At 38.6% G+C, this 20258-nt stretch overlaps 2 protein-coding genes across 3 annotated transcripts; one reads left to right on the top strand and one right to left on the bottom strand.

Moving 5' to 3' along the window:
- The first annotated feature begins 8116 nt into the window (after positions 1-8116).
- LOC113531238 (cysteine-rich motor neuron 1 protein) lies at positions 8117-11943 on the top strand. The gene is made up of 4 exons (XM_026921817.3): positions 8117-8272; positions 9371-9638; positions 10381-10401; positions 11548-11943. The coding sequence occupies exons 1-4, from the start codon at positions 8222-8224 to the stop codon at positions 11583-11585; spliced, it is 378 nt and encodes a 125-aa protein (XP_026777618.1). The 5' UTR covers positions 8117-8221; the 3' UTR covers positions 11586-11943.
- A 332-nt stretch (positions 11944-12275) lies between these two features.
- Positions 12276-19282, bottom strand: h3f3c (H3 histone, family 3C). Of its 2 annotated transcripts, none has more exons than XM_034300678.2 (4): positions 19123-19282; positions 17478-17619; positions 16392-16545; positions 12276-14770 (listed from the first exon to the last, which is right to left on the bottom strand). In XM_034300678.2, exons 2-4 carry the CDS (start codon positions 17603-17605, stop codon positions 14642-14644), a joined length of 411 nt encoding a protein of 136 aa, XP_034156569.1. In that variant the 5' UTR covers positions 17606-17619; positions 19123-19282; the 3' UTR covers positions 12276-14641. The 2 variants fall into 2 exon arrangements, with proteins under 2 accessions (XP_034156569.1, XP_034156570.1); XM_034300679.2 differs by having other exon boundaries at positions 17478-17616; positions 19123-19263.
- Positions 19283-20258: the final 976 nt, after the last annotated feature.

Raw genomic sequence — 20258 nt, 5'->3', positions numbered from 1 at the left:
TTTACTTTTAACCCCTACCTTTAATTTATGTCCTTACTTAAATCACATTTTTTACAGGTTGCTCCACTTAACTAATGGAGCAAAGCGCTTTATATCTGATAGACCAGGAGTTTCATGCTAATGTCTTTCCCATCAAGGCAACTGGCTCTTTTTGGTGGAGGATTAGGAGTTATGTAATACAATCACCATTTTTCCTTTTAAGGTAATAACTTCCTTTGTTTTCACCACACCTCTGGCACTTACTACATCACAGCTTCCATTACATCTTTTATTTTCTCCTTTGCTTCAAATAGCTTTCTCTTTTCTTTTGGCTATTTCTTCTCCTTTCTGTCTCTCTCTCTAACCTGTTCTCTCCACCTCTTCTCTCCATCTTTCTTTTTTTTCTTTTATTACCATTACAATGCCTTTAATCACTCATCTTAATATATGTCCTTTTTTTCCTGCATGTTGGAAAACATGAACTGCAGCACACAGAAACAGAGAAACTCAGGCCATGCCCTGTCTCTTTTTTCCTTTCCTCCATCCCCCCATCCAACATGAGAGTTTTCTAATCCTGTTCTGACCTGAATAAAGCTATGCAATGTGACTAGGGCTGGTATGCAGATATTATGTGTCTAATGAGCATGTTTTAAATGATCTTGGATTGTATTAATCCTGAAAATGGTCATAATTGCATGCAGAGGATGATGTTGTTGTTATAAAACCAATCAGAGCAACTTTGGCTTAAGAGTAGGAGTTTATGTGAGCTGTAAAGTTCTCAACCTGTGTACTTGTTTGAGTGTACGTACCTGTTGTGCTCACATGGGAAAACAGAAATAGAAATTACTGAGTCATCCAGTTCGTAATTTTTCTCAGAGGACGATGGAGAAACACACCGACATGGCTGATCCGGAAGGAAATAAAAGCACCCGTAAAACTGGAAATTAGCCCAAGACCCCATCTGGATAGGGCTTTAGGAGGGATAACTTGTCAGAGAAGCTCCATCTTTCCAGCGCCCATTTCATCTCAGCTACGTAGATAACTATCATATCAGTGACGTCGGCTTGCTAACTAAGAATTTAACAGGATTCATTTGCTAACATAAATTAACTAATTTATACTGCTTTAACAAACCGAAAGGATCAGTAGTGTGCCGAAAATTTACATCAAGAAACTAGCTAAATAACACTAAGTCACATTTTTACTGAGACGTTGCCTGTCAGGGACATGTTTAAGCTAGCTTGTATTGTTCGGCTTGCAAAAGAGTTTATGGTGTCTGTTTGGGCAGCATCTCGTGTCCTCAATGTTCAATGTCTTGAGCATGCCTACAAACAACAAAGTTGTAAGCATCAAGAGACTTGTACTTCTTCGATTTTTCTGAGATTTTTCTGGTCGTTGCAGGCTAGCATCATATAGCTACTGACAGGACGCCAGGCTAGCATCATATAGCTACTGACAGGACGCCAGGCTAGCATCATATAGCTACTGACAGGACGCCAGGCTAGCATCATATAGCTACTGACAGGACGCCAGGCTAGCATGATTTAGCCACTGACAGGACGCCAGGCTAGCATGATTTAGCCACTGACAGGATGCCAGGCTAGCATCATTTAGCTACTGACAGAACGCCAAGCCACAAGAATCTTCTAGAAATACAGCATTTGAAAGTTTTCGTTTAGCCAAACAGCACTCCCTGTCTTTCCGTGCTAATCTATAATAAATGGAGAACATTTTAGCTAATGTCAATCTGATTCCTGAATAAAACTGATAGATTCTTCAGTCAGATTATAACCAAGCAGAGTCCAGGTGCTAGGCTACTCGGGTCTTTTTTGGAACCAGGTTTTATATCTACATTACTATGTTTATGACAGAAAACCCATGAAAATCCACCACAATAGTATAAGTTAAAACTTACAAGGCAATAAGCAGACATGATGGCAGAACTTACCCAGGTGAGAGTGCTGTGCTTAAAAGCTTGGGCTAATGAGAAACAGGTGCAACTAATGACGTTAGAGCTGTAGGCCACGCCCTCCGGTGGACAGCATTAGTACTGCAGGGATGTGGTGCGACTTGTTTATAACCCCCTTTTCCAGCCCTAGGAAATTTACTGTTGATGAATGCAACAGTGAAGACTGATGAGTGTATTAAGGATATACATTCACTGGTCATTTTATTAGGAACACTTGCACATTCTTGCAGTTGTGCATGAAATCATGCAGATGCCTATCAAGAGCATAAGTTAACATTCACATCAAACATCAAAATGGAGAAAAAAAGTGATCTCAGTGGCAACAACAACAACAACAACAACAACAAAACATCCACTGAAACACCTTGTTGATGAGATAGGTCAGAGGAAAATTGCCAGACTGGGTTGAGCTGACAGGAAGACTATGGTAACTCAAATAACCACTCACAACCCTGCTGAGCAGAAAAAGCATCTCAGTAAGTGGCCCAGTTGTGCCAAGAAAACATTCCCCACACCATTACACCACCCCCACCAGCCTGAACTGTTGCCTCAAGGCAGGTTGGGTCCATGGATTCATCTTACTGATGACAAATTTTGACTTTACCATCTACATGTCGCAATCTGAGGTTGAAATCGAATTTCATCAGATGAGACAACATTTCTCCAATCTTCAGTGTCCAGTTTCGGTGAACATGTGCCCACTGTAGCCTCAGATGCCTGTTATTGGCTGACAGGAGTGGAACTCAATGTGGTCTCCTGCTGTTGTACACTGTAAAAAAAAAAAAAAAAATTAATGGCAGCTGGGGTGCCAATAACATTTTGTAAAATAACAGGAAAAAACTAACTTGTAAAATTACGGTAATGTTCCATTATTAAAATACAGTTTTTTTGCTTTAATTTTACATGAGATATTCCTCGTGTAAAAACAATGAAGTTAGCTATAAATATGGTCAAACACGGCTATAATACAAATAATGTAAAACAAATAAAAGTGCAAAACAGTGCTATAATTAGTTGGGTTTTATTAAATCATTTTATTTAAAAAACTTGTATATTTAATCAATATATCTCAGGTTTACTGAGGTTTTACCTGCAATTCTACAAAAAAAACCTTGTATATTTAAAAGATCTTTGTTATAAAAAAGTATGCCCACCTTTAAAAGTTATGTATTTAACCTTACACGACAAATTACACAATGATGAGATTAGCTTTTCAATAACAGCACACACTGGCTTCCTGTTCTCAACATTTATTTAATTCTGTTGCCCAACAGACCAGAAAAGAAAACAGTTGCACCTCTTGCAACATTCTTGCTTAGAAAACTGTGCAATACTGTATGTAATGTCCAACATTTGTTATAAAATAAAAATGATCTGCACCAAATGGCTTTTAAGAAGCCATAAATAATAAACACCCAAAACATACAACAAAGAGAACAGACAATGCTAGTTGGTTGTGCAGTTTTTGGGCAGATACATTAAAAGAGATTTATATAAATAACAATTAAACAAAAGATACCAAAACCACAGTGAATATGGCCACCTGGTGCTGTAGAGTTCCAACAATTGGTTACTTGTGGCCAACTGTACCTGCAACTGTGATACAAACCAGGTACATTGAAGGTAGACTGAAACAGTTGCTCATTATGAGGGAAAAAACAAAACAAAACAAAACCAAAAATCAAGCAATAAAAATCAGACATCTCAAAAAAAACTGACCACTTTTAAAGAATGCTTCTTTCTTACTCCCTCCATTCATAGTCTGCAATTTTTGTTATCAGTGAAAGAACCTTTGGATTGACTGCCAGCAGCTTTTTTGATGGGGTCTTCTCCACTTTTGAACCCTTTTCAGGATTTATCTTGAAAAGGCATCTGTCAAATGAAATACAAACAACTTCAGTAATGAAATATTGACTCTACTGTAATATACTCATTTAATATAAGTAAAATTGGCAGAATAGAGAAAATTTGCACAGAGAATGTTTGTGGTGAGAGTTAGCATGTTCTCCCTGTACCAGAAATACCCTTTATGTCCAAAGAAGTTAGGTTAACTGGTGACTCTGTATTGGCCATACTACTTTTAGGGAACAGAAGGTAAATTGATGATTGTCTACTCAAAGGTTTCTGAGGTAGTTTTTCGTATCATCATTATTTTATAAACAAAATCTTAGCAAGAGCTCTCAAGTTGATGTTAGGTGTGACATTTGCATTTGGAGCCTGCTGCTACATCTTGACATGAGGTTGAATCAGGAATTTAAAAAAAGAGACACAGCCAAAACACTATTCAGTTGCATTATTAAGAAGTAACAATGTACTGGTACACTCAGATGTTCCCAACAACCTGGTAGTCCTCTAATGACCAGTGTAGTGAATGACAGTTGGAATAGTGATGAACAAAACCTGTCAACAGATCAGGAACACTCTCCAGGATGTGTGTTAAAGATAACCACAAAGAGCAACTGTTTTTTGTAGATGGACAACATTAGAAAGACCTCTGAATATAATCCAACCCAATTAATTAAAAGTGCAAACTGCAGCCTTCCTAATGTGTACAGGCAGTAGTAGGAGGCAAACATCAACACAACAGCATCACTGAAGACAGTAATGTGGCTAGTCACAATGGTTTGGTCCACAGATAACATGAAGTACTCTGCTTCCAAAGGAGAAGTTCCTGGTGTAAATATAAAAAATATGACAGAAAATATGACACTTAAAAGTATTGTAATTTCTGAAGTGAGACTTGCAACCTGGTATACAACATACAAACTGATAATGTGCCTCATTTCTGTGTAGCTCTTGATGATGCACAAAACCTTTTAGGGTTTTCACAGAAACACCACAACTATGACAGGAGTAATCTTTGAACATCTTTAACTATAGCACAAGACTCACCATTTGAGCTCACCCCTTAACAACTCACACAACTTACCTGTAGAAAGAAAGACAAGTTTATGTCAGTGCTTGGTACATGTTAATTAAGAAAATCCGCAAATATCCGATAAAATATGAATATTAAACACTATCAGTTGTAGGCAGCTAAATTGGAAAAACAATTAGACCACCTCAGTAGTATTACATTAGCTATAGCATATGCTAGCATGCTAACGCGCCACTCAACACGAGAGGAGTGAGTTGGGTGGCTTAATAGCTTATAGTTAGCTAACACTTGCTTACTATATGCAATACGACATGAAATAAAGATTTAGTGCCTTTGACAAGCTGAAGAAAATTAAAAGTCGCAGCAGTATATAACTAGAAAACTAATGCTACTAACACGAGTTCGGTATACTTGCCTTGCAGCTGCAGTGTGCCGTTGTGCCCGTCCTTTAGATGTTCATTTTTCCTCCAACGAAGTTAGCCGCTGCTATTTTTCAAACAACAATTTCAGAATGTTCCGCGTCTAAAAATTTTCCAAAGTTTGCCTCCACTGCTGGTTACTCAATCCCCATGTTCTCTTCCAAAATATCGAAACTTTTAGAATGGTACCTCTGTAAGTAAAGTCGTGTTACCTCTTTCCCGCGTACCATGTAATTATTCTCATCGCCCACACTTTCCATCGAAAACTCCGAGCGCTGCCGTTATTGTTCAAACCTGAGTTTAGGACAGCAGCAGAGCTCCTCTGTCAGGTGGCTCTGATAGGTGGGTTTGCTGTGATAGGAACGATGTCACCTGACAGAAAGTATATTAAATAATGTTCCGATTTTCAGATTGCGTTTATTTTGATGCATTCATGTCCTAAGTAAACTGTATTTCATCCATATTTAAATGATTTTGGTCAATTCTGATAGAAAGCAGTGCATAGATTTCGAGATTCCTAAGCATCTAGGAATGTTAGATTAGACAGTATACACTAATAAAACCACATTTATTCAACGTTTTTTGTGAAAACATCTACGTATAATAATACAAGGTGCCTGTCAAATACGAAACAAATCTATGTAAAATTATAGAACCATTATTTTTTATTGTTAATTGTCACTAATTGTATCTTATTTTAAAATGTATTTCCAGTATACAACTAGAATTTAACATTTTATCTGGTAAATAAAAAATAAATATTTGTGAAATTGTGATACATTTAAAATGTATTTTAACAGTCCTTTAGTGTGAAAAGAACAAAAATTTCTTTAAAAAAATGGAAATTTTATGGTTATTCACAGTTACAAACTTTCTGTGGTATTTTACCTTAGACATGTAAATTCACAGTATAGTTTTGTAAAATTACTGTATGTATAATATTCTGTGTATTTCAAAAATACAGGAAAAATCTGTAAAAATTAACAGTAAAAATTCTGTACAAGTGCAATTTTTTTTACAGTGTATGATTCAAGCCTCATTTTGCAAGCGTTTCTGCAAACTTTTGTATATATTATTGTTTTCTCTTAATATTTCATTCTATGATGTGAGAAACCTGATTAAGCATAATTATGTTGTTTTTATTAGTTAATTAATTTACTTTAACAAATTAATTTATTTTTTACAAGTTTTTAAATGCAAGTAATAATTTCACACACTTTAATTTAAGTCTGAGGGCAGTTCGAAGGCTGAAATCTGGCAAAAAATAACCACGAGGTGTTACTTCATGCTCAAACTTGCTATTGGAATGCTTCAATTTCAAAGCTGTTATAAAGGCCCAGGGCTGTTATTTGGAGGAATTTATGACCCATGTTGAGTTCACAGAAGAAAAACAACTCTATACCAGTGATCACCAGTAACAGAGTTGATCTGAATAATAAACTAAATAATAAATTAAAAAATTAGATCACTATAGCACCAATAAAAAATGATCTTGTGACTGCAGAATATTTTGAACATGCTACAGCAGTGTTAAAGTGTGTATTAGTGGAGTATTTCCGCCCAATCCTGGACACCTGCGCTGCACATTTTTATCATTTTTATCAAAACTCCTGCTCTGACATGCCTGAAGTCAATTCATCATGAGGTTAAAATGGGAGTGCACACACTGCGTTGGTCATTAAAGGATCAGGACTGGAGAGCTGAGTGGCCTGGAGTTGAGAGTCTTTTCCTGACAAACACTGAGACACTCATTTTTAGAGAGTGTTAGCTGTAAACTGATTCTGCGTGACTTTTTTCCATTTCTGCTCCACAATGTATCTGAAGTGTCTGCTGATCTGTCAGCTTCTGGCCATCCTGCTGGTGGAGGACAGCTGGTGGCGCACACACACAAACGTAGTTAATGTTGGCTAAATACTAGCTGGTCTTCCCATCTTATAATTTTGTATTTCTTTTAAATTCTATAGAGTCACATCCACTTGATATCCTGCAAACACAGAACATTACACTAACTTTAGCATTTGGCTTCTCTTTGGTTATTTTTTGGGAACATTCTTTTAGCCAAAATTCCCAACAAACATGCAAGTTATATTTCTGTAAATTAAACTTTCCTGGAAAACCAAATTGGAAATTGGGAAACAAAAACAGACGTGTTTGGAGTGAAAAAAAGTTAAAGAACTTGTGTTATAATGTGAAAATGGCTGTGTGCTATCCCATCACTGCTAACCTCACTCACACAAATGTTTACATTTTCAGAAGCGTTTATCGAGAAGCTGATGCGGTTGAGGAAATGAGATGGAAGATGTGAGCGAGGCACATCCCAGAGGACAAGAGAGACCATCAAAATCATTTATTTACTTGCAGGATAGTTGAGGATAACTATATTCATCTTCAGTAACACAGTTGTACTGCTTTTGCCACCAATCTTTGTATCCCTTATCAATTTTAAAAATATTTTTATATTTTTCCTTTTCTACCTGTATAGAAGTAAACTCTGTTTTATGTACATTCTATTTTTTATGTCACAGACAGATGAAAAAAGCATTTCACTGCAGGTCGTATTGTGTAGGGTTGTGTGTGAGCAATAAAATTTGAATTTGAATTTGAACATTACTATAAATCACACAGCAGTTTACAAATCATGATAAATGGACCTGCACTGTTATGTCATCACTGTAATATCTTGTATGCTATAACACTTTATCATTATAAACTAACATTCTACTGAAACAGAGCTTCATCAGGGTTAAAGTATGTTGTTCAGTTTAACCCATAAAGTCCGCTGGGTTTGTGTAACGTATGACTATTGCATGACTCTGTCATTTTTAATACAATGATTTGCATCTATTCCCCTGTGCTGTGTGTACCTCTTTAGAGAGTGTCAGGATATGAGTTGAGTCAGAGAGTTTCCTGCTGCAGCTGTTTGATAAGAGTTCAGTTGGTGAGTTAGCTGCACATCCTCACTAACTGAGTAGCAGAATGATACTCACAAGAGCGAGACGGGGCATGACACGAGAGAAAAAAACAAAAGTGAGTAAAAGGCACAGTGCTTTTGGTCACTGTATTGGTCACTTTACAATTTATGAATTATATGAGCAATTTGTGCTGTTTGTTTGAATAATGTCTAATGTGTATTCCATGTGTCTCTAAACTATACAAAAAACCTCAAGTTGGATAGACACTGATACAGAGAAATGTAATAATGTGGTCTCCTACTTTTATGGATTCTAGCAGCATGAGAAATCTAAGACAAGTGCAGCAGATTCGTTTTCTCTCAAAGCGGCACTTTAGTTAAAATGGGAGGATTTTTGTCAAATTTAAAAACAAAACAAAAAAAAACAATAACATCAGAACAATTGAGCCAAATGAGCTCTAGCAATGTTGCATAAATGGGCAGAGAAAGCTCCAAAATTTCATTAAATGCATTGCCAACTAACACTGTTAAATCTGTTAAAGCTTGCATGTGGCAGGGAATGGCAGACAGTGGCTCAGAATTTTAATTTTAATTTAAAAGAATCATGAATAATGTACAGTCAATTTAAGGCTGTTTTTAGAAAAACATATTTTGTAAATCACCTCAGAAACACTTGAGACAGTTACTCTAATTTTGCAGTCTTTATAAACTTTACTCACAAAATAAACTAATACAATGAACACCTTAGGTTTTTGAAAACTATTTTTTTTTAATTCTTTAAGATAGCTATGTCTTAAACTGCATCAAATGTATTGCTATATTTTGTTCAAAAATGATATTTTCTACTGGAAATTACAACATTAAATATTTTTATACTGTGTGCTAACATACTGGAAGATTTTCTTTTTCTTTTTACATCCATTTACTCTTTTAATATAATTTTAATGTTTAGAAAAACTCAAAATGCAGTCATATGCAAATTTTAGCAGTAAAAACTATCTAAAGAATCTGGATATTTTTGTATAATAATTTATGCATGAAAGGGTTAAAGGAGCAGGATTGGAAAACACAGCTGTTTGGGCTGGAAGTGAGGGGGGTGGTCTTTTCCTGAGAAATACTGCAAAACATCGAAACACACTTATTTTGAGAGTTAGCTGTATAAAAGAGTGACTCTGCTGGAATTCTTCTGTCTCTGCCCCACAATGTATCTGAAGTGGCTGCTGATCTGTCAGCTTCTGATCATCCTGCTGGTGAAGGACAGCCTGGCGTTGACCTGCATCCCCTGCTATGAGGTACAATGCCCGCCAGATCCCAGCTGTCCTGGGGGAAAGGTTTGGGGTGTGTGCGGCTGCTGCCTGGAGTGCGCCAAGCTGAAGGATGAGAAGTGCGGAGGCCTGTATGGCTTTTCTGGCACCTGTGACCAGGGCCTCGAGTGTGTGCATAGAGGACCGGACATGTTCAACAGCGAGGGAGTGTGTCAAGGTCGGTATATAACCTGAAAGATCATCTGACCTTTCAGTCGTAGGCTATAAAGTTTATCCTGGGTGAGTCAGAGAGTCAGGAATTTACTGTATTTATGTTAGCAGACAAGCTGTGCATCATCTCTGAAGGAAAAAAGTGGCTGAGCTGCTCTGGGGTCTCTGGGGCTGGAGCTTATTTACAGGGCAGAAAAATTGAAGCAGGCATCTAAAAAAAAATTGTAAAAAAAAAATTATTGGGAAAAACATTGGGAATTACTGTTTTTCTGATAGCATTTCTGAAATTATTATTATTATTATTATTATTATTAGTAGTAGTAGTAGTAGTAGTAGATGTATAGATCTAGAAAGACATTTGAACATTACAAAATGCATTTTCAAATCACTTTATCACACCTTCCAGTGCAGATCCTGCTTTAATCATCTCTTTATTTTCCTTTGAGAAAAAGTGATTTGGATGTGTGAGGGAAATAAATTAAATACAAAATGAATGAATAAAATACCCTGGATTCAGGAAAATCATCAGTGGTGTATGTTCTGAGCAGTAGGGCTGGAGTCAAACTCCACTTGGTGTTAATTCTGATATTAATTTATATAACATATTAAAATGATTGCTGACTTAAAGAACAAATGTTTTTTAAAAAAATCATTCGGTTTGTGTTGCTTTATCTCCACATGGTGCCTGATCCTGATCTAATCTGAAAATGTGATCATCAAACTTTCGTCACCGGGGATCATAAATGCAGAAAAGGAGACGGATGATAACGGTATGTCTGAAAAACATAGAAACAGAGAGAACTGAAAAAAGAGAAATGTGCTGCATGTGTAAAGTGTTCGGGTATTTTTCATCAGTGAAAAGTGAAATGTGAATGTATTTTACATATTTGCCTGTTAAGACACTTTACATTGTGTTCTACATACAGGAAATAACACACACACACACACACACACACACACACACATATATATATAAAAGGCTATTTCACTGTTTATTAAAGTCCATCGATCTGCTTATGAGCTATCCTTCTTGTTAACACGTAGCTTGCTAACTGCTAACTAGCTACAGCTAGCAACTACAATTATGGTGTTTGCCATAGCATGTTGCTAACGTAACATTAAAAAAGCCTCATAGCTACACTACTATAAATCAGCATTAGCAGTGAGACAAAAATCTCCTTATAGAGTGAATAATGATGCTGACAGACAGATTAAGATCAGGAAATACTACAGCAGTGAATTATAAAAATCACTAACTAGACAAAGTTCTGTTACATGCGATGTTAGCTACGCTGCAACATGCTAGCTAATGTTAGTTAAGATTAGCTAAGTACTACTTGATCTTCGCTTCTTATAATTTTGCATTTCCTTTAAACTCTGTAGAAGCATAGGAAGCGTCTTCCTAATATTAGCATTTGGTTCGCCTTTGGTTATTGTTTAGGAAGAAACTTTCCCTGATATTTCAGAAACCAAAACGAAACCTTTTCAGAAAGTTTTGAGAACCAGAAACAAATGTTCCCAGAACTGGGAATTGCTAGCTGGGTAACTAGTTGTCCTGCTAACCAGTTTGCTTTCTAGCTAGCTAGAAGAGCCAAGTATTCACACCTGTACAGATGGAGTAGTTAGTTAATTAAAACCCCACACCAAAGTAACAAGTCAAATGTTATTTGTTTGAAATTGGGCACTACACTACTTACACTTACAAAAATGGAGTATTTTTACTTCTGTAATGGAACTGTGCTTAAGCTGGACGTGGAATAAAAGCGCTGAAATGTTTGGTGCTAAAACAGAAGAAAAACTATGAACCTGTGGTATAACACGAAACATAGCTGTGTGTTTCAGGTTCAGGTGAGAGGTTGTGGGTTCCAGTCCCATCACTGCTTAACTCACCTTTATATACAAATATCTGTTTTCAGAAGTCTTTATCGAGAAGCTGAAGCAGCTGAGGAACTGAGATTGACGATGTGAAGGAGGCTTCCCTCTGCACATCAGTGAGGACGAAAGCAACACCTCCAACGCCTCGAAATCAATTATTTACCAGCAGTATAGATACACATAATGACAAGAACTTTCACTGTTCTTCACAAACATGTCAGTAGATTCCTATAAAACACATAAGACAGTCCTGCATTACCTCATTACTGCTATAACACTGTTTATCAGCATGTACTAACATTCTAACGTAGACGAGATTCATCACGGTTCAAGTACATTGTTCATTTTAACCCTCAGAGTTCACTGTATCCCTATTACACTTGGTTTAAGTGATGACTGTATCACTATTGCATTTTAATAAACTTTTTAACGCATCATACAGTTATCTATTTGGATTTCTTGCTTTATCAAAGAGCAGAAATTACAGTCCATTAATGCTGCAATGGTCCTCCATGATACATTTATAGAATCAGGATCACAGATTATTTCACCTGTAAAATTTTTTTCCCAAATGTTACATCAGTTGGTTACTGTAAAACACAAACATTAAAACATTAACTACAATTACAACTATTTCAAATATCCTGATCATGCTAAATTCTTGTGCTATTCCATCATAGAAATGCTGCGTAAGATGTTTAATGTCAAAAGGATAAATCGAGATCTTTAAAATGACTCTTTTCTGAGACAATCAAAACCAAAACGGACGTTGTGTAACATCTATTTATTACCACCATAGTATGAGAAATTTGGAAAATACAAAGATCAGCTTATTTAAATTTCTGAATAAGAAAAATAAACAGGAACATGAGGTTATACATGTGTATCACGAGAGAGCGAGAGAATCTACACGAAGAGAGCAAAACACTCCAAAAACTAAACGTGATTTTTTTTTTTTTGCTACAATTTTTAACAAATGCCGATCTGTGGAGAAAAAAAAAAAAAACCCAAAACAAAAACAAAAAGAAAGAGTGGACAGAGAAAAGGGAAAAGAGAGAAGAGAGAGGGACGTGAAGAACAGTGAGAGTGAATGAGAGGCTGGTTTAGAGCGCCCCCCTGTGGCTGCCTGAAAGTTAGAACAGGAGGAGCAGGATCGGCAATCACCATGGAAAAAAAATAAAAAATAACAATAATAATAACAATAATAATAATAATAATAATACGAAAAAAAAACCAAAAAGAATTTCTCATTCAAATTTTTTGTAGTTTTGCTTTTTTTTTTTGTCCCATAACAGTGGTAAAACAATTCATGACTATGCATCATAGAAAAAAAAAGAAAAAAAAAAGAAAAAAAAAAGAAAAACACCATCAACAATAATAGTAATCATCAATATTATAAGTAACAACTTTATAACCAATAGATGCTGGTTTGCTGATCCTACACACACACACACACACACACACGCACATACACACACACACATTTGGGCTGGGGGACATAGACCTGTGGGTGCACATGCAAACAACAGGGTGGGTTTCTGAGGTGTTTGAGTAGAAGAGAAGTCAGGTAGGGGTTTCTGAGGTGTGTGTGACGGCAGGTAAATCAGGTAGGGGTTTCAGAGGTGTGTGTGTGTGAGGGCAGGTAAGTCAGGTAGGGGTTTGTGAGGTGTGTGTTAGGGCAGGTAAGTCAGGTAGGGGTTTGTGAGGTGTGTGTTAGGGCAGGTAAGTCAGGTAGGGGTTTGTGAGGTGTGTGTGAGGGCAGGTAAATCAGCTGGGGTTTTTTGAGGTGTGTGTGAGGGCAGGTAAGTCAGGTAGGGGTTTCTGAGGGGTGTGTTAGGGCAGGTAAGTCAGGTAGGGGTTTGTGAGGTGTGTGTGAGGGCAGGTAAGTCAGGTAGGGGTTTGTGAGGTGTGTGTGAGGGCAGGTAAATCAGCTGGGGTTTTTTGAGGTGTGTGTGAGGGCAGGTAAGTCAGGTAGGGGTTTCTGAGGGGTGTGTTAGGGCAGGTAAGTCAGGTAGGGGTTTGTGAGGTGTGTGTTAGGGCAGGTAAGTCAGGTAGGGGTTTGTGAGGTGTGTGTGAGGGCAGGTAAGTCAGGTAGGGGTTTGTGAGGTGTGTGTTAGGGCAGGTAAGTCAGGTAGGGGTTTGTGAGGTGTGTGTTAGGGCAGGTAAGTCAGGTAGGGGTTTGTGAGGTGTGTGTGTGAGGGCAGGTAAGTCAGGTAGGGGTTTGTGAGGTGTGTGTGTGTGAGGGCAGGTAAGTCAGGTAGGGGGTTTGTGAGGTGTGTGTGAGGGCAGGTAAGTCAGGTAGGGGTTTGTGAGGTGTGTGTTAGGGCAGATAAGTCAGGTAGGGGTTTGTGAGGTGTGTGTTAGGGCAGGTAAGTCAGGTAGGGGTTTGTGAGGTGTGTGTTAGGGCAGGTAAGTCAGGTAGGGGTTTGTGAGGTGTGTGTTAGGGCAGATAAGTCAGGTAGGGGTTTGTGAGGTGTGTGTGGGGGCAGGTAAGTCAGGTAGGGGTTTGTGAGGTGTGTGTGTGTGAGGGCAGGTAAGTCAGGTAGGGGTTTGTGAGGTGTGTGTGTGTGAGGGCAGGTAAGTCAGGTAGGGGTTTCTGAGGTGTTTGTTAGGGCAGGTAAGTCAGGTAGGGGTTTGTGAGGTGTGTGTGGGGGCAGATAAGGGCAGGTAGAGGTTTCTAAGGTGTTTGAGGGGTGGATAAGAGGGTAAGTGAAGGTGGTCTGGGGCAGTTTTAGTAGCACCCTGCTGTGGAAGTTGCCGCTCCCCTTAAGCAGACTAACCCCAGATTCCACCTTCCCTCATGCTGTGTGTGTTCAAACCCCAAGCTTGGCAAGGGTGGACCTCGTTTACGCTCCGACTCTTATACATGCGTGAGTGAGTGAGTGTGTGTGTGTGTGTGTGTGTGTGTGCGCGCGCGAGCGAGTGATCAGAAGCGTCTGTTACATGCACATACAGGTACCCTACGCGTCAGTGAGACAGCACTAGTAGACTGAAACACATTGGCCTCCCCGTCGCAGATATTCTAAACTCTACCAAGAAAGAAGGGGAGAGACGAGTGGAGAGAGACAGAGACAGAAAGACAGAAAGAGAGAGAGAGAAAGACAGAAAGGATGGAAGGAGCAGGACGAGAAGTGTCTAGGCGCGCTCTCCGCGGATACGGCGTGCCAGCTGGATGTCTTTGGGCATGATGGTGACGCGCTTGGCGTGGATGGCACACAGGTTGGTGTCCTCGAAAAGACCCACCAGGTACGCCTCGCTGGCCTCCTGCATTAACACACACACACACACACACACACACACACACAGATCAGAACACAATATGTGGCAATATCTGTAACACTGTAATATATGCTCTGAGTCTCAAATTTAAAGGTGCGGTCAGTGATTTTGGTGAATGTTCTCTTAGGTCAGTGGTTTTAAAACTCAGACTCCACACAAACACGGCTCCTCTCTTCAGCCTTCTCTCCAAAACCCCCCAAAAACCCAAAAACCTTAACGCCTCATCGAGAGGTAACACGGCTGATATAAAAACACCTCTTTGTCCTGACTGGTTGGTTTGTCGTGGTCCACGTCATTTGTTGTTGTTTTTTTTTTTCTTTCCTTCTTCTTCTGGTGGTTACAGAACCGTGAGTAGCACAGAGATCATTTTTTACTTTAAAATATCAGATATTTTATTAAAAGGGTTAAAAGGAATATGAGGCGAATCTCATCTTAAGAAGAATGAGGAAAAAAAAAAAAAAACACTGACTGCACCTTTAACAGTGATACACTGTTTATGCATTAATTCAATACTAAGAAGCTCATGTTAGTGACACAAATCACAATATTTGCAGAAGTGTGTAATGCTGTAAATAATGACAGTTCACACTCTGCCCACTTCCTCCCTCTTACACACACACACACACACCCCCTCTTACACACACACACACACCCTCTTACACACACACCCTCTTACACACACCCCCTCTTACACACACACACACACCCTTACACACACACACCCTCTTACACACACACCCTCTTACACACACACCCTCTTACACACACACACCCTCTTACACACACACACACCCTCTTACACACACACACACACACCCTCACCCTCTTACACACACACACACACACCCCCTCACACACACACACCCTCTTACACACACACACCCTCTTACACACACACACCCTCTTACACACACGCCCTCTTACACACACACACCCTCACTCACACACACACACCCTCACCCTCTCACACACACCCTCACCCTCTCACACACACACCCTCACACACACACACCCTCACACACACACACCCTCACACACTTACACACACACACCCTCACACACTTACACACACACACCCTCACACACTTACACACACACACCCTCACACACTTACACACACACACCCTCTTACACACACACCCTCACACACACACACACCCTCACTCACACACACACACCCTCACACACACACACACCCTCACCCTCTTACACACACACACCCTCTTACACACACACCCTCACCCTCTTACACACACACCCTCACCCTCTTACACACACCCTCACACACACCCTTACACACACACACACACACACACACCCTCTTACACACACACACACCCTCACACACACCCTCACCCTCTTACACACACCCTCACCCTCTTACACACACCCTCTTACACACACACACCCTCACTCACACACACACACCCTCACTCACACACACACACCCTCACTCACACACACACACCCTCACTCACACACACACACCCTCACCCTCTCACACACACACACCCTCTTACACACACACACACCCTCACCCTCTTTCACACACACACCCTCTTACACACAGACACCCTCACACACACACACACACCCTCACACGCACCTGCAGGGCTCCGATGGCGGCGCTCTGGAAGCGCAGATCCGTTTTGAAGTCCTGAGCGATCTCTCTCACCAGGCGCTGGAAGGGCAGCTTACGGATCAGCAGCTCGGTGGACTTCTGGTACCGACGGATCTCACGCAGAGCCACTGTGCCGGGCCTGGACACAGATCGTATCATATTTAAACTTAAATACCCTTTCGAATGCGGCTGAGGTTTGATTGATTGTCCCTGATATTGTCGGCTTCAGTGTGAAATCTCACTATCATACATGTAGCGTTTTTTGGTTTTTTTTCTGTTTAAATCAAAAAAATTATGTATAATGTTACATTTAATGTTGTGGAAAGTTCCTGAAACAAGTTATTACTAACATTTTAACAGCTATAAAGAGTCATTCCTTTGCCAGTTTAGCTTGCTTTTCTCTCTCTTGAAGTTAATAAGACAAAAAATTCAGCTTGTCATATTACTCAGAAGCCACGAAGCCCTCCATCCTGAAGATTTTCCTGACTCGGAAAACTTGGAAAAGTTACAGCTTTACCGCTGACTGTTACAAAGCACTGACACTGGAGACTCATTTCAAAAATGCTAAACAAACATCAACCATTGCACAGTTTAAAAAAAAAAAAAAAAAAAAAAAGCAGCCTCTATCGTGCCATGGTGAATGTGTGTGTTGATGAAAAATCTACCCAGTACGATCGAACACAATCAGAAACAACTGATCCATATCAGCACAAAAAGTGCTCCGGGCAGCATTCTTTCTACCTCAGTAAAGCTCTGTGCTCAGCAAGTAGCTGCTGTTATTTATTTTTACTCGCATATAGATTTATAGTTGGGGTTATTTGCTTTTTGCAAGGAATTTTATCAGGTCTGGCTTTACAAAGCTTCATATTTACGATGAGTGCCCTCTTGTGGATTTAAGTGGCATAACACTAAATGATTTTACTTATTTATTTTTTTAAAAATGTAGCTGCAACTTGAAAAATGAGTAGTTCCACTTGATTAAAAAAAAAAAAAGCCTTGATATCAATGAGAAGAAAATTTCTAATTTAATGTCGGAGTTCAAGCCCAGGTGAAAAAGTGTGAGAGTGTGACCTGTAGCGGTGAGGCTTCTTCACTCCTCCAGTAGAGGGCGCGCTCTTACGGGCCGCTTTAGTGGCCAGCTGCTTACGGGGAGCTTTGCCTCCTGTAGATTTGCGGGCGGTTTGCTTGGTACGGGCCATGCTTCCTCAATCTGCTGCAGAGAGAAAAGAACAAACCGAGTCGATACGGAGCAGAAGCGGTTTTATAATGAACAGAAGTGTGAAAAATACTCCATCAAAACACTACGTTTCAACTGTTGTACATCACCGAACATCCGCAAGCAACGGCTTCGGGTCTCGAGCGTACACATAACAATAAACAACTCTTAACATTAATAAATATACTTTATTAATTCCACATCCTAGAAATAATATATGGCACTGAATAGTAATAAAAAATAAAAAAATAAATAAAACAAACAAAAAATCAATTAACATGATAAATTAAAATAAAAATAATAATAATTTTTAAAAAATAAAATTTGTATATCTAAATATTAACAGTACTGTTTTATTAATGATGTATATTTATTGCAGCGTATTAATTTTAATTTATTTTAATAATAATAATGATGATAATGATGTAACACATTTCTGAAAATATCATATTATTTACATCTAATATTATAGTTTTGGATTCTACTTGTGCAGTAAATGAATATTTAATAAAAAAATTAAAAAGTTATAATAGTTGTAAGTGTTTTAAAGAAAAATATTCACCATCAAAAACAAAAACAAAAAGCATTACTTAGTCAATTAACATTATTTTTTGTATTAAATTATTGATATTTATTGCATTTGTATTATAATAATTTTATTATTAATAATGATAAGATGCACATAGTCCTAACCCTGTAAACTTTCCTGAAAACATCATAATTTTTACATTTAAATGTAACAATAAAGTGTTTTTTTAATTTAAAAAATATTGACCTTTAAATAATAAAAGAAAAAGAATGACAAGAATGTGAACGCACGTGCGGCTTCCGGTCCCTTACGCTATTTCAGGCAACTTCCTCTCGCACGCGCAGAATAAAGAAAAAAACAAAAAAAACAAAGGCAATAAACAAAACGAGCCAGTCAGCGCGGACCGAAAGCACCTGTGAGCCAATCACAGAGCCGTGTATTATATCAACGAACATGAACCAATGAAACGTCAAGAGCTCCCGGTTCCAGCCAATCAGCGGCGGCGCTGACATGTTGCGGGGGCAGCTCAGCCTCTTGTGGCCCCGCCCACTACCGCAAGATTATGGCCGCGATTCGAATAGCAACTGTGAGTGAGAGCCTGTATCGAAGCGGAGACAAGCACGTAAACTTTGACAGAAAATTCAAAATCCGTGACGCGAACCGACTCAAACATTTCACGACAACAGACTAGACACCCTTGTGCAACAAGATGGCCGGTTAAAAGGAATTTTCAGTCGCGAATTCAAGGCGAATAACCGAAGTAAAAAAGGCACATTAAAAGTGGGACGGATTTTCTTCCCTCCGACGACACGGAAAAGGAGAGCCTATTTTCTCTCAGCGCTTTTCTCCTTTTCAGACGACGCAAACACAACGGTTTTTTCGCGTAAAATAAAAATAATTTCACCCAAAAGTTCGACAAAGCTGTGAAAAAGTGTTTTAGGATAAATTTGGTGAGCAGTCTGGGCACTTACCTTCAGCGAATGTGTTTAATTTGGCGCAGGGAAATATGTGCAGAGCTTTGCCTGGCACTGTCAGTATTTACTATCACACACAATGGGAACCGAGCGGCCAGCGGCAAAATGGCCGCCACGTCAATCACTCCTCTCTCTCTCTCTCCCAGAATGCACCTCAATTAATTGGAAACGCGAAACGTTACCAAAACAAGCTAATATTTTTTTTTACCGTGTGTAACAACACATATTTAACATATTTACTCTTTTCTTTTTTCTTTTAACGTGACCTAAACCACAGTTGTAATGTTTATTGTCACTTTTTTTTAAGCTGCATTAAGTTTAAAAAGCGGTTCATTGTTTTTTTTTTTCTTTTCTTTTGTGTTTTCATGTACTTTAAGCAGAATATGAAGTAATGCTAGGCTAATTAGTTTTTTCATCAGCTCTACTTCTTTTTGTGTATGAAATAAAATTAGGTTAGAAAAAGCTTTTTACCTAATGTATCACAATTTCATTCACACACAAACAATAAAAAAGTTATTTCGTATTGGAGGCTGCATTAAACGTAATACAGGTCACTAGTAAAACTACTGCTTAACAATTTAATTTAAATGATTATAATCTGTTTATTTGAACAGTTTAATACATTTCTACATGCCAAAATGCCATTTTCCAATAACCGAAGTGTTTTATTCCTCTTATACCACAGCAATTTGACACCGATTACATTATGTATTAAACAACACCGTCTTTCATTTTTATCCGCTTATAGTTGCATTTAATGTTGTGGAATGTCCATTAAAGAAGTTAGTTCTTGTTATCACTTACATTATAGCAGCTATAAACAGTCATTCCCTCACAAACCTCTCTTTCTTCTTTCTGTTGAAGTACATACAAAAAAAAAGCTTGTCATGGTAACAAGAAACCACAAAGAATAAACTCCTCTGTCCTGAAGACTTTTCTGTGTCTGAAACCTCTGACCTTTGCAAAGCACTGACACTGGAGACTCCTTCCATAAAATATTAAATAAACGTCTCCACAGAAAGTCATTGTTTTTCTTTTGTCTTTCATGTATAAGTTTGGGTTTGTACGCTATTTAATGTGTCAGAATTGACACATTACAAACAAAATTTTGACATTGAGCGTCAGTGTCTGTA

This window comes from Pangasianodon hypophthalmus, chromosome 27 (assembly GCF_027358585.1).
Source record: "Pangasianodon hypophthalmus isolate fPanHyp1 chromosome 27, fPanHyp1.pri, whole genome shotgun sequence".
Lineage (NCBI taxonomy): Eukaryota > Metazoa > Chordata > Actinopteri > Siluriformes > Pangasiidae > Pangasianodon > Pangasianodon hypophthalmus.
This window is presented reverse-complemented; position numbering and strand designations above follow the sequence as displayed.

Excerpts from the sequence above, each read along its gene's own strand:
- LOC113531238 (XM_026921817.3), top strand. The coding sequence starts at position 8,222 with ATGATACTCACAAGAGCGAGACGGGGCATGACACGAGAGAAAAAAACA. Across the intron at positions 9,639-10,380 it reads CAGCGAGGGAGTGTGTCAAG|AAAAGGAGACGGATGATAAC; the intron begins GTCGGTATATAA and ends TCATAAATGCAG. Across the intron at positions 10,402-11,547 it reads AAAGGAGACGGATGATAACG|AAGTCTTTATCGAGAAGCTG; the intron begins GTATGTCTGAAA and ends ATCTGTTTTCAG.
- h3f3c (XM_034300678.2), bottom strand. The coding sequence starts at position 17,605 with ATGGCCCGTACCAAGCAAACCGCCCGCAAATCTACAGGAGGCAAAGCT. Across the intron at positions 16,546-17,477 it reads AAGAAGCCTCACCGCTACAG|GCCCGGCACAGTGGCTCTGC; the intron begins GTCACACTCTCA and ends ATCTGTGTCCAG. Across the intron at positions 14,771-16,391 it reads CCGCCATCGGAGCCCTGCAG|GAGGCCAGCGAGGCGTACCT; the intron begins GTGCGTGTGAGG and ends GTGTTAATGCAG.